The sequence below is a fragment of the Drosophila melanogaster genome, chromosome 2L (genome assembly GCF_000001215.4).
Source record: "Drosophila melanogaster chromosome 2L".
Taxonomy (NCBI): domain Eukaryota; kingdom Metazoa; phylum Arthropoda; class Insecta; order Diptera; family Drosophilidae; genus Drosophila; species Drosophila melanogaster.
In genome coordinates, this window is record NT_033779.5 from 11,849,807 (window position 1) to 11,863,920 (window position 14,114).

The 14,114-nt window shown below is 42.0% G+C and overlaps 3 protein-coding genes across 12 annotated transcripts in view; 2 read left to right on the forward strand and 1 right to left on the reverse strand.

Annotated features, from left to right (window-relative positions):
• Pde1c (Phosphodiesterase 1c) overlaps nt 1-14,114 on the reverse strand; it is a 114,417-nt gene that overhangs the window by 35,651 nt on the left and 64,652 nt on the right. For 2 of the 8 annotated variants that reach the window (NM_001144345.3, NM_001144347.3), the window contains exon 2: nt 9,085-9,754. The exons of the other annotated variants lie outside the window; for them this stretch is intronic. In NM_001144345.3, coding sequence (NP_001137817.1) covers nt 9,085-9,544 — 460 coding nt within the window. In that variant the 5' untranslated portion in view covers nt 9,545-9,754. The remainder of the gene's footprint in view (nt 1-9,084; nt 9,755-14,114) is intronic. 8 annotated transcript variants of the gene reach the window in all.
• On the forward strand, nt 152-3,075 carry Mal-B2 (Maltase B2). Of its 3 annotated transcripts, NM_135679.5 has the most exons (6): nt 152-242; nt 584-1,745; nt 1,812-1,962; nt 2,021-2,216; nt 2,275-2,415; nt 2,572-2,765. In NM_135679.5, the coding sequence occupies exons 2-6, from the start codon at nt 606-608 to the stop codon at nt 2,636-2,638; spliced, it is 1,695 nt and encodes a 564-aa protein (NP_609523.2). In that variant the 5' UTR covers nt 152-242; nt 584-605; the 3' UTR covers nt 2,639-2,765. The 3 variants fall into 3 exon arrangements, with proteins under 3 accessions (NP_609523.2, NP_001188791.2, NP_723693.3); NM_001201862.1 differs by lacking the exon at nt 152-242 and having other exon boundaries at nt 501-1,745; nt 2,572-3,075; NM_164975.3 differs by lacking the exon at nt 152-242 and having other exon boundaries at nt 501-1,745.
• CG42751 (uncharacterized protein) lies at nt 3,624-4,119 on the forward strand. The gene is made up of 2 exons (NM_001201863.1): nt 3,624-3,711; nt 3,786-4,119. The coding sequence occupies exons 1-2, from the start codon at nt 3,707-3,709 to the stop codon at nt 3,910-3,912; spliced, it is 132 nt and encodes a 43-aa protein (NP_001188792.1). The 5' UTR covers nt 3,624-3,706; the 3' UTR covers nt 3,913-4,119.

Genomic DNA, 14,114 nt, shown 5'->3' on the forward strand with positions numbered 1-14,114 from the left:
CAAAAAATATATTTTATTTAAAACTTATATATATTAATAAAATTACTTAAAACTCTCGAGATTTTTATTTGCCACCTGAAAGTTCTGTACATTGTGATCTTCTCCAATCGTCTGTGGATCCAAAGCTCTCGAACAGCTGTTGGCATCCAATTCCCCAAAAGCTTTGAGTTGATCGCCGCCGGCAGATGCTAAAAACGCATCGAGAATTATAATTGTGTTCAGTTTATTTTAATTTCCTTGAGGTGAGCATAGTGATTTTGGTCGGCGAAGTGTCTATAAAAAGCACCTAGTTTTCCACCGATTGGCTTGGCAAGTGCAGAATGCCGTAAAATTGGGAAAAACAATTTTGTTTACTCATTTAATTTGCACCGCAATTTGTTTTGATTGGTGCTGATAAAAATCTGACAACAAATTATAGCTTTAATACGACTGCTGATAATTAGACAAAGACTAATGCAAAAATTATTTTAATTATATGGTAGAATCGCTTTAAAAGTGCCTGTCGCACTGCCAACTCTCGAGCACATTAAATAGAATACCTCGCCGCAATGCGCGCTCCACTCATCCAAATCCTTCTTTTTAGTCTACTAAACTCCGGCTCCATTATGGCCGGTCTGGTTAAGAGCGATACGGAGGACTTTATCGACTGGTGGCCGCACACGGTGTTCTATCAGATCTACCCGAGGTCATTCAAGGACAGCAATGGCGATGGTATCGGCGATTTGAAAGGAATCACCTCCAAGCTGCGCTATCTGGCGGACACTGGCATCACGGCCACCTGGTTGAGTCCCATTTTTCAGTCGCCCATGATTGACTTTGGCTATGATATATCGGATTACAAGGCAATCCAGCCGGAGTATGGCACCATGCAGGATTTCGAGGAGCTGATCGACACGGCTTTCGAGCTGGGCATCAAGGTTGTTCTGGACTTTGTGCCGAATCACAGCTCGGATCAGCATGAGTGGTTCAAGAAGTCTGCGGCAAGGGAGCCGGGTTACGAGGATTTCTATGTGTGGCACGATGGCATCGTCCAGGAGAATGGCACTCGGGTGCCACCCAACAACTGGCCATCGGTGTTCTACGGATCCGCTTGGGAGTGGCACGAAGGTCGTGAGCAGTATTACCTGCACCAGTTCACCAAGGAGCAGCCGGACTTGAACTATCGCAATCCCAAAGTGGTTCAGGCCATGGATGATGTGTTGCTTTTCTGGCTCAACAAGGGCGTAGCTGGTTTCCGCATCGATGCAGTGAATCATTTGTTTGAGGACGAATCTCTTAAAGATGAGCCATTGAGTGGCAAAACAACGGATTCACTTTCCTATGACTACACTAAGCACATCTACTCGAGAGATCTGCCAGAAGTCTTGGAAATGATTCATCACTGGAGGCAACTGCTGGATGACTTTAGTGCCAAGCACCCCGAAAGACCAACACGCATCATGATGACGGAGGCGTACGCAGGACTAACCCAGCTGGCGGACTACTACGAGGATTCCAACGGGGTTCGGGGCTCCCATCTGCCCTTCAACTTTCACTTTATCACGGATGTCAAAGGCGACTCGGATGCGCGTGACTATGTCTACAACGTGGAGAAGTGGCTGATCTACATGCCACGCGGGCACGCGGCCAACTGGGTCATGGGCAACCACGACAACCCCCGAGTCGCTTCTCGATTCGGTCCAGCCAGTGTGGACGCCATGAACATGCTACTGCTCACCCTTCCCGGTGTCGCCGTCACTTATAATGTGAGATTTTGTTGCTGACTTGGTTGGTTGCTTGTGGTCCTTTGGCTTTACCCCTACACTTTTCAGGGCGAGGAGCTGGGCATGGTGGACTACCGCGAACTGAGCTGGGAGGAAACGGTGGATCCACCGGCCAGAAATGTTGGAGAGAAGCTATACCAGGAGGTCTCCCGTGACCCAGTCCGAACACCGTTCCAGTGGAATAACGAGACCAATGCTGGTAAGCCATTGATATTATTATTATAATTTAAATATGTCTCATTAACTTTTTCGCACAGGTTTTTCCACTGCCGCCAAAACCTGGCTGCCTGTCCACCCGAACTACCTCGAGCTCAACCTTGAGGCCCAGAAGGTGGCCAACAGGAGCCATTACCAGGTCTACAAGGATCTGCTTGAGCTGCGAAAATCGGCCATTATGCGTGTGGGCCGATTTAATATTGAACCCCTTACTCGTTGGGTGTTTGCCTTTAAGCGGTAGATGAACGAAATTTGCCCTTAAGAGACATTGATTAATTGGAAAACCGTTTTGCAGGTCCTATCCCAATTTTGAGTCGATAATTACCGTGATAAATGTGAGCGACAAGGAGCAGTTGGTGGATCTCTCAGAGTTTCTTAGCCAGCCTAAGAAACTAGTGGTTGAAGTTTCCGGCGTGGATTCCAAATATCAACCTGGGTAAGTTTGTTCCTTTGAATTGTGGTCACTCATTTCCCGCTTTGCACCGTAAAAAACAATCGTAAAAAGCTAAATAATATTCGAAGAACATCAATGTAGAGTTCCCTTAAATCTCAATGTCCCTTTTACCATTTTCTTTCTGTATTCCCGCTGCAGTCAATCCCTCGCCGCAAGTGCATTGCTCCTGGCCGCCCGTGAGGGTCTCGTCTGTCGGCTGGTCTAGCCGGGAATGGGATTAGAGGAATTACCAGCTGATGGCGGCAAACTTTGCTCTTTAATTGCATTTCCAGTTCAAAATGTCACGCGATTGAATACATAATGGGGGGAAAATTAATGACCCTCGAGCTGGTACATTTTTTCGTTTGACTCGATTGAATTGAACGCTGTCCAGTGGTAATGAAGGCAAAGGGGGCAGTGTGGTCCGGATCCTGTCCGGAAAAAAGTGGCCACAACGTCGCCTGTTCCTGGCAACTTGCCCAGAACACTTGGCCGCTGTTGATGTTGGTGTTTCATTCTTGCCCGGTCACTGTAATTTTTCATGTATGGAGGAAGAACACACACAGGAACCAAGAAAGATTTATGGAACTGGTGCAGAATCCTCCCACCCATGCGGAAATGTCGCAAGGACGGCACAAAATATAATACCACATGCAAAAGTTTTTAAATGTCCTTTAATAACTGAATTTAATATTTGTGAGTGGCAACTATGGCAAACTTGTTGGAAACTTTTGATTGCTCGATGCTTGTACAAATATTTTGCCAGCAAATGGAAGTTGTTTGGATTAGAAGTTAATAGTTGCGAATGGCCGGAAAATTACAAAAATGTTGTTAACTTCCATGCAATTTCATTAATTTTCCGTTAGCTCGAAAATGAGAAAACTACTACTATTTAAATAGCACAGCGATTAAGTTTCTTTCTTAAACCTTTAATCCCAGTTATTTTCAGTAAAACTTAAAATCATTAAGCGATATGTATCCATTCAGTTCGACAAACGATATAATTAAGAATTGCTCGGCTCTTAACCGATTCACACGAAATTTAAAAATTTCATTACCCATACGCCACGTTGAACCGGATCTCTCATCGGATTAAAAGTATATATATTTTGCTGTCTATATGCCCCGCTGCGTTTCATTTCGTTCTGCTCTTAACCCAGTCTGTTTCGGAATCGGTGAAAGTACTTAATATAAACTACTTAAATAATCCAGCGACAGCATTTTGGCCGACGACTTTGGATTTAATCTGCCCCCTGGAGGCGGAATTGTTTTAAGAGAGCGCAACACAGCGATAATGAGGTGAGTTCCGGCCCGAGATAGATGTTTTAGACAACTTTTAAGCCTGGTGATAATGATTGCATTTCCGTATTTAGCCAACAACGTCGCTACTTGGTTAAGCAACTCATCAAGTCGGCCAATGTGGTTTTGGTGGGACTGTTGGTCTACAACTTGTGGCGTCACAAATGGACCAAAGTGAATTTCAATCAGCATCGGTTTTGATTGATTTTAGCTATTCCCCAGGCAATTTCTGTGTGTATGTGTGCTCGCTGATTGATTGATTGCTTAATTAATGAATCGAACATCAGCTTAAATGTCATTAACAGTTGGCCAGGATTAACGACTCCTGAATGTGGCCGATGGGATTTGCAAATTTAATTTCCTCTAACAGTGGAACTGTCAAGTGGTGAGAAAAGTTCGGAGGGAAATGCGGTGATAGATGAGTTTTTCTTTTTGAGTGGTATTTAATGCGGAACTGATTTCCAAGTGGTTGGTTTGAGTGTGTTCAACCTTGTATTGTTAAAAGTTATAGCTTTGTATGAAGTCAATTTAAGCTTGTTTCGTAATTATAGAAGCTTATGTTTCGTAATAATTATATAGAAGAAAAATGTAGTGAAGAACAATAATAATTTAAATAAATTGGAAATATGGATAACTTAAATTCGAAATGGCTTTCCTGCTACTAACTACAATGTACACACTAAGAATAACATTTTATATATCATTTTTGATTGGCTCGCTCTCTTTATCCTAATGCCCTATTAAATATTTGAGATTTTTCTGGTAAAGGCACTTATCTTCCTGCTAAGCGCTTGACACTCTGCAAAGCAAATAAATGTAAGTGTTATCCTCTGACTGAAACTGCATACCTCTATATCACTTTACAAATCTGTACGACGAGAAGGAAGTGCGGTTTTTTTGTCTCCAGCTGCACTAACAAACTTGATAAATTATCCTGGCTCGGGGGAATTTGAATTTGAAGTGAGTGAGTTCAGCGGTGAATGGAAAAGTGTCGGCAATCGTTCCTATTCAATTTGTTGCCGCTTTCAAATAGTTTCGCGTTTCGCAAGGACAGCCGTCACTGCGAATTTTACGCATTGATGCCTTCGAACAGAAGATATCCACCGAAGCTGACTAGTTGGGCCAATGACAGATGCCTTGGCAATGGCAGCGGCTACAGCAGGAACCGGATATGCCAATGAAATTACAGCAAAGTGCCTGCAAATTAACCAGAGCGAAAAGCTGGCTGCGACAACAAGGACCTCCACGAGTGAACGATTAACTGCGGAACTGGTACTCGGATTAGACAGGAAATGTGTTCTGAGATTTGAAATGCGCATAAGCTATACGTTTGAGGCCTACTACATTATCATATTAGCTAAAAGTGTGTGGTTTTATATTGCTTAAAATCTTTTTCTTAACAAATAACTTTGTAAAATTCCGCTTGTAACTTTGAGCCTATAACTTCAATCAAAGGAAGAAAGTTAAAACCTCCAAAAAAGTTATCTAGCAAGCTGAGTAGTACTTAAAAAGTTTAAATTACATTTAAGTTTGCTCACTGAAACATTTGCGCCGAACAAACTTATCAGCGTCTAACTGGAAAGTGTTCCAAAAATCCGAGCGAAATTGAGTTGCAAATTATGACAAGAACACCTTGTCGAATTGTCAGGACAACGGCGCTGCGATGTCTGGCCTTTGTTCTCTGACATTCGAGGAGGCAGAAGGCAAACAAGCGGGACAAACACACATGCACACATACACACTGTGTGGCTAAGCGATGTGTTGGTATGTATGTGTGTGTGTGTGTTTAAGCCTTTGTGCTAGTTAGCCAAATTGTAGCAGACAGGTAAGGGGAAGGCTCTAACAGAAAGGCTGCGCACCTTGATGCCAACAGTGGTAGCCTTGCGGGCATCCTTTCCGACAGATTTTCACCAACATTTCGGCGCGCGTGTTTCTGCTCTTGGCAGCCGCCATTTTGGAGTTTGCTTTTAATGTGATTTTTTTCTGCAGGACTTTTGGCCATATACATACATTTTGCAGACAGTCGTTGGCGCCGCTTTTAACTGTTTTTAATTAAAAAATTTTCCGAGTTCGGGCCATTGGTAATCATTTTTATGTCTGTGCCTTTGTCTGTGTGCTATTCGAAGGGTTTAACGAAAATTGATTTTAAGCCTTTTTTTTTCCTTTATTGTTATGGCTGTCGCTGACACTTGAAAGAAAAAGTTGTCCCACAGAGACCAAGGCAAATTGATTGCCAATTGAGAGGCCATTGGCATAAAAGCAGAAAAAAGAAAACGCGGGGGGCACCAAAAGGACAGAGCGAGTTGCATATATTATCCTTTAAAGTATGCTTTGGCCCAGGAAAATTCAATGAAGCTCCCTTACACGACAATAAAACTTTATGTTCGTATATATGAGTATATGTGTTGGCTGTCTTTCCTTGCCTTTGTCGCATTCCTTAGCATTCGGAGAATTTTTGAGCGTTTTGTGTTCGAGCGGAATTTATGCAAATTTGATTAAATTTCCATAAAGCTTTTGGCCAGAAAGCCCTACTACGCAGCTCAGGCAGGTCAAGGCATCTCAGTTATGCACTCCTCCATTGCCACGCCTGAGAGAATGCCACGGATTCTGATAACTCACGATTGGAAGTTAAGTCCTGGGATCCTTGCCCAAAGTGACGAGAAGTTCTTTTCTGCCAACCTTAATTTGGGGTTAAATTATTGGTAAGTGGTTCTTTTAAAAAAGTTTTCTTTTTTCCCATCACTGGATGATGGTAACATTATTATGACAAAGTCAACTTGTAATATGCTCACATTTATTCCCTAAATTTTGGGTACAATTACAAATAATATTCCCGATTATATATTTTAAGCATTTTCTGTTACATTTTACGGCTTTTGAAACTCAAAGTCATCTTAATCGATCTTCATTTGACTTCCCTTTCTTCTCCATCTTTTCTTGTAACAATTAATTACTTAAAAGGCAATTTCTGAAATTAACCAATGAGCCGCAAACTAAATGAGCCACTTAACCCTTTTTTCACAAAGGCAAGGGTTTTTGGGTAAAGAAAATACCTAAAAATAGGGAATGAAACCATCTGCTGTTTTCCGGCACATCAATTAGGCTGCTGCCTATGGGTCGAACTTGTTGGCCGAATGCTTGATCAGCCAAGCGGTGCCTTCAGCCAGACGAGAACCATACAAATCCCGTCCACAGAAACATTCATCTCCTCCCTGTCAGACACGCCCACCTCCAGAAAGGGGGCGGCCAAACAAATCGACGGCAATAACCAGTAAAAGGGCGAAAGACAAAACAGCCGCGACCAGGACAACAACAAGTGTAATATGTCAATTGAAGGACACTTCCAGCCAAACACTCAGCCAGTCACATACATACATGCATACACACACACACAGCCTGGCAAACTCTTGACTATTTATTGCAATGCTGTCTGCGCTGTCGCCGCAGGATATGCTACGGATATTTGCGAAATATTGCAGCGCCCATAAATTGAAAGCTAAAAGGACAGGCGACCGCCAAGCGACTTGTGTAAAAAGGCACAAAAAGAAGGCTTCGTTCTTGGGTTCGGAATCGGAATTGGGGGGCGTGGCATTTTGGGACTGGTGGGGTTCAAACTCCACGTGGCCCGGCTTTGTCTCAAAATCGCCGCACGATTTGTGGCCGCTACGTGACCGGGTAAACGAGCCACCCCAGGACATGCCAGGACATTCAAAGGCTCAAAGGGGCCGTGCGGCACAAACCTGACCTTGGGCTAAAAGAATTGGCAATAGTATTATGGGCAAATGCTTAATTTAGGCTGACTATTTCTGCTAAAAGACGCAAAAATTTTAAAGAGAGGAGCGATTTTAAATACGAGGATAAAAGCATACAGGTAAGGAAAGTATGACAAAAATGTATAAAATATATATAAATAAATTATACTGGCTTAGTATAGAAGTTATCTATAATAAATAATCTGGATAATTAGTTTATTGGCCAATAATGAGAGTATTTAATAATATTAAATACCACAGACAGGACAGTGAATTATTATCTGACAATTCAAATTTGAAATCAATAATTTTGAGGACTGAATAAAGCAATAACCAATTCTCAAATACAAATAGCATCTATCTACGGATTTTCACATCTAACGAGAAAACATTTTTCATTTCTTCCATCGGTTGGTATGAAAATCCGAAATTGCATGCGTACTTTGCTGAATATCTGATGCACTCCACCGGTGCCGGCTGAATTCGTTTACTCCGAAATACAATTCATGAATTTTAATCTGAAATGGACACACAAATGGAAGCACACCCTCTTGAGCTTACACTGTGGTCCCGGGCAGTTTATTAGCCGAAACACAACTGGCCGGCAACCATGTAAGCCAAGTTGAAAGGGGCACTGCGGAGGAAACGGAAATACATCGTACATATGGCCAACAGAGCAGAAGGCGGTTATCCAGGTTGGCCAGAACGGCTGCCACTCAAAATGGATCGGGGCCCAGAGCCTTGTTTGCCTGGTCATAGACTTTAAAAATTTCCCCACCGTGTGCGTAAGCAACTGGCTGGGAATCTAAGCTTTTGGTGGCCAGGAAATCTGCGTGGCATATGCAGAAGGCATAGAAAGTTGCACATAAATTTTTACCTCAACCGGGCTACAGGCAACAAGAATCCTAAATGAATTGTTGCTACCCGTAAGCTGAGTGGGTAGATGGGTTTGGGGGCTGAGGCGAAGAGATAACTTTTATAATAGCGCAGCTCGTTGGAAATTCAATTTCATTTTCAATTTAATGCTGCACCGAGCCACGAACGTACCTTTCCTGCAGAGAATTACCCTCAATCTGCTGCTTTTTGTGAAGCTCTTTTTGTTGCCATTTGAATTGACTTACCTGCAATGAAATGATAGAAAAATAAGTTACACACATTCGCTTCCAAGTATTATTTTATGAGTTTCAAGAGGAAATGTGAGTGGCACGAAATTTAAACTAGATCTTTGATACTGCTTAGACTTTTGTTCTCCTTATTGTTCACGGAGTTCAGAAAAGGTCAGGTCAAAGATTGGAAACAAAGAAACCAAGTCCCAAGGTGACTCCTGCCGCACAGTGGTTGTGGTTTATTAGAAAATATTTCTTCCTTAACATTTTTAATTTTGAAAAGATATAGTTTTCCTAAAGTTTTTTTCAAATGGTTACTAGTTAGCAGTTGGTAATTATTTTTAATATGTATTAGTATTTCTAATTTTCCTCGGTTGTTTCTTAGCCCATACCACCAAACCACTTGTCTTTTATCCTTCCATCGTCCAAAGCTTCCCTTGCTATGTCCTTTCATTGTACGTACTTAATAAAAGAGGAGCTTTGAATTGCATTAAATCCGACCAGCAGCCACTTACCTATGACATAGGAGTACCCGTCCAGCGTGAGGACGCACTTGCGCGTGGTGGTGCCCACCAGGTTGCCCATGACACTCAGGCCGATGGCACCAGCGCCGCCGGACGGGTACCTGGAACTGTTGAGCCGTCCCGCCTTGCCGAGACTGGAGGACATGGTCCCCGGACTGCCCACCTCGCAGCTATTGAGACTTTCGCGACGCGGCTGGGCATCGATGCCCATGAATTCGTCTCGGAGTTCGCCACTCGAAACCAGACCGTCGCTCGAGTGATCCCGTTTCTGATCCCGATCCGCGTGACGCAATCGGTGGCGTGGTACGCGGGCAGCGGGAATTGCGATTGAGGATACGGGGGAGGAGGTGTTGCCGGATGCAGGATCGGATCCCTGCTCCTCCTGGCCAATGTTCAATGTTTGTGGTTTGTCGCGTCGCGTTGGCGGCGTCTCGTCCAAAGTATCGCCCATTTTCAAACGATTTAGATTAGAACGCTCTACGTATATCGGTGGATCTAATTTATGACTCGAAATGCATTTTACGAAACCGTGGGATTTAATTTGCCTTGTCGACTTATGCCAGTTGAATATGTATTTGAATTAAATTTTATATGCATTTTCACTATTGAAATTCACTTAAACTCACAATGTTCTCTTGCAATGGATTTTTATGATGTCTTTCTGTTTAAAATTACGTTTAAATGAAAATGAAATAGGGTAAGTGAAATCAGGCAAAACAATAGAAAGTGACTGATATTACGCATACGCAGCGTTGTGCACTCGACGTGCATTCCAAATAACTCAATTAAAGTGGTATTACACAAAAGAATATAAAATGAAAGTTTACTTAACAAAGAAATGTTTCATATTTATTTTAATTTAAATATATGTATTGCCTGCATAGATTGGTGTGGTTTGGAAAAAACACAGAATCGGTTTTCGTTATGAATTCTTATCTGACAATAATGGATATTTCTGATGACAATGCTGTTGATTTTCAGTTGGCCCACTTTATATTTTATGCCATTTCACTGTGGAAAAAAAAGCAGAACGGCTGCATTTTTTTTTACTTTTTTTTCCAGTGTACAAAGCTCCCGCTCTAATTGCTCTTTTTTTCCCGATGCTACTGTCAATTATTTGGCTCACTCGACGTCTGTCTGTCCCCTCAATTTGCCCCGCCACTCCACTTGTTTTGACTGACATTGTTTGGCGTTATTTGATTCGGATTTTATCGCCTTTCGCATGGCTCTTTGGTTGGTCAGTTTGTCATGGGATTTTTTTTTGCATATTTGTCATAACGCTCGTCCATTTATCAAAAATCCATCATTGCCATATGGCTTCGGTTCTCTCTTTATGCTTGCTCCCCATTTTATTGTAGTTTATGCTTCCAAAAACCATTTGTTTTTACACAACACCGATGACAACGTTTAAATTCTTTTAAATCGTTATGGTGCTTCATGTGTGGTCTATTTATATATTTTTTTATTTGTATTTATACTGATTTTGAACCTATTACTATATATATATTTTTTCAAGTCGTTGGCTCGACACGTTTAGCAAATAAAGTGGAATGGCGACACTTTTAAGGAAACATGCGGCCGCGGGGAAACGAAGGTGGAACCTCTTTCTACTTTTGGCACGTGGCTCAAGCGCTTCACTCCACTTAACTTGGCTAAAAAGACACTTGAAATACGTGCCGTCTTTTGGGAATGTTGCAGGTCGTTGCCGCTGAATAAGGATTATTTGCTAAATGTGAAAGGGCGCTTTTATCAACATTAGCCACCTAATTAAAACGTAAACAAATGGGTCCAATGGGAGCTTTCACTTAATAAGCGCGCAGATATTCATAGAGACTAAGAGTATTTTACATTTAATTAATATATTTTAGTTTGGTTGTAATTAGAGACAATTTCGTCTAACTATAGCTGTACAGACCATAACTTTAATCATACAGCTTTTGTGGTTTAATGAAATATATATTTATAGCGTTAGCTTGTTATAAAAATGTTCAATAAAAAACAACTGCTTTGCTGTTGTCTGCCAACTTTAATTATCAAACAAAACTGAAGTGTTCCGAGATTGTTTTCCCTTATTAAACTCTAACCCCTGCAAGGTAAGCAGATGAATTCCAAATGATAATCATAAAATTTTAATTAAGCTTTTATGTACATATATAAAATTGTTTTTGTTGTTGCCCGAGAATGCCCGCATTGAACGAAAACCCAATTGCCAGCCTTTTGGTCCTTTGTCCTCTTGCTTTGTGGTCGAGATTATTGTTGTTGCTGCTACTGCTGATGCCACAGGGCGTCCACTTGACTGAGTGGTGGAGAATCGAGAGGCAAATGTCAGGAGCAGCTGACAGGACTTACATAAGCAGGCCCAAAACACTCGACTTAAAGTCGCTTTAAGGCGCTGGAATATTGCGCATACGCCGCGTTTATCAGCCTGCCTAATGAGGTATCAATAACACCGCATTTACGACTCAATTAACGAAAGATGTTCGCCTGAAATCAATGCCAATGCTCTGGGCAACGAACAGAAAGATATTATGACCGGGCGGAGAACATTTTGCGTTGCAAATTTCGTTTGTGGCATCATAAATTGCGAAATCCGTCTTATCTCTCTGCGGTTCGAGGGGTTGGATAACCCCTGAATAGAGACATTTGGAGTTCAGAGAACTCCTTTTATGGAATAAATTTAAAATTGATACTCATTGGCCAGCGAGGGTCTTGGCCATTTATCTAGCACCGCCCACATTTATTATTGGTTTTTTGGGAGCAAAGTTTAGCGACCCGCATAACTAAAACCATTTATTATAGTATATCTACTTATATGTTCCTCTGATGGCTAACAAAAGTCAGAAAGCAGTCGAAAAGTTTCAATGAACTCGCGTCTGTCATTCGTTCTAGCCAGCATCATAAACACGTCTATCTGGATAGCTCCACATCCACATCTTGTTAGCTTGCCTTTTTGTCTCACTGATCTGACAGATGAAAGCTGGATGAGAACCAAACAACTGGGCACACACACACACACGACACAGATAGTCGAAACATAGTCAATTATTTAATTAAAAGCTGTCACTTGCCAGGACGCAATGTGGCAATGTTGTTAATGTGGGCGTTGAAGCCAACTTAAGGCGGGGCGTGTCCCTCATGAGGGCTGATGTTCGAAGGAAAACATTGCAAATAACAGAATAATAAAAGTGAAGCGACAATACCATCTCATGGCAATAATTAAAAGCGCATACACAATTCAGATGGAAAAGGAAAAACCGCATTGAAAGTCGTACACAATAACACAAAACCAACAGGAATCTCCGATAAATAATGCTATGCAATTTCCAAGACAGCCAATTAAAATTGGCAATTTTAGAAAATGAAAATGTTCATTTATTGAATGCACTTCGTTTTTTATGCGCTTTAGTGAATGTGGTTCTTTGTTTCTGTTCAAACAATATTTTTGTGGTTTACAGCATGCCATTTTAATTGGTGATGCTTAAAATACAGAACATACATTTTTCAATATGCGTTGATTAGGGGCACTTTAAGATCATTTAAACTGTAGACTGATTATAGAATTTTAATGAAAATTTACATCTTTCGATCAGTGTATATTTAATGGAGCTGCATTGTCGCCCTTGTCATTTGCGCATATAAACGAGTACGTATGTTTCTATATACTAGGGCCTTCGCTACGGTTTCCCCCTGTTTTAATTGTTGTAATTTGGTGATGTTGTTGGTGTGGCCCCTTGACATGACCCGTTCCTTTTGTTTGTTGGTGTAATTTTCCCCCATGTTCGGTTAGGGGGAGGGGGTTTGCGCCAATGCGTCGCCGTGGCGGGTTTGTCTCGGCAGTGGTGTAAATAAAAGATGAGTTAAAGTGCGATAGTTGGGGCCAAGAATGTTGCGCAGGACAGCAGGCCTGAAGACGAGGAGTATGTCGGCCTGTCAGGACGAAGGACGACAGACTCGGCGTATTGCACCCGTTAATCACACACCACATTCTGCGACGGATCGATGCGGGATGCCATAAAAAGCCAGAAGGAATTGCATGTAATTGAAGGGGAGCAGTAACAGCAAACCGAGCGACAGGAAGTGTGCAATAAATTTTTCAACTGCCCGAAGGGGCAAAACTTTGGAGGAGAAGTCATGGGAAATATACACAGAGAGGAGAGATAGAGTGGTAATGTCTTGACTCGGCTCATTAGCATTTTGGGGCAAAGGAAAAAGGCAAACTTCGGTGCCACATGAGGTCAAATGTGTAAAAAGGAAGCCAGACAGGCTTACTTGACTTTGTCCACCTCATCATCGTCGTTATTGGCTTCGGGAACCACATTATCATCAGCATTTACATTGCAAATTGCTTTTGTTTTTTGTTATTTATACACACACACACACACACAAGCACATACAGACGAACAGGACTCCCAGCTGTGGGTTAAATGCAGTTCCTGCCACAAAGTCCCATTTACATAGAAGAACGAAAGCCAGAGACGAAACGGCAAACAAATGAGAAAAGTCGCATTATTAATTTGCCGCACCGCACGACCATAAATAAGGATGTCTGTCCTCGGCTACCCCACTTCGTCCCGCTCTTTTTGCACACACACATAAAATTCAAAGGACCTCCTCGGCATCCTTGTCCATATGTTCCGGTTTCGCGACTGGGCTTTTTCTCCCGCCGCACCACGCAATTTTCTCCAGCAATTTATTACTATTTTGACTTGTAGATGTGCTGCTCCTTATCTGTGTGTTTGTGGTTTCGTATCGCTGTCTTGAGTCCTTTTCCTCTTTTCCCTTCCCGCCACCCTATTTTGCGACAATTTGTAAAGCAGGCAATTATCCTTATTAGCCGCTTATTTATAGCCATGTTTGTTTACTCGTTTTCCCATTGACGCATAAACAATGCGAAAACGATAATAGGGGAGTTGGCTTTTTTCCCGGCAGAAAATAATTGCCACAGATTGGCAATCAACCATGCGGAACTTCATGCAACAATTGCCTTTCGGTTTCTTTGGGGCACGAATTGTTTATTTCAA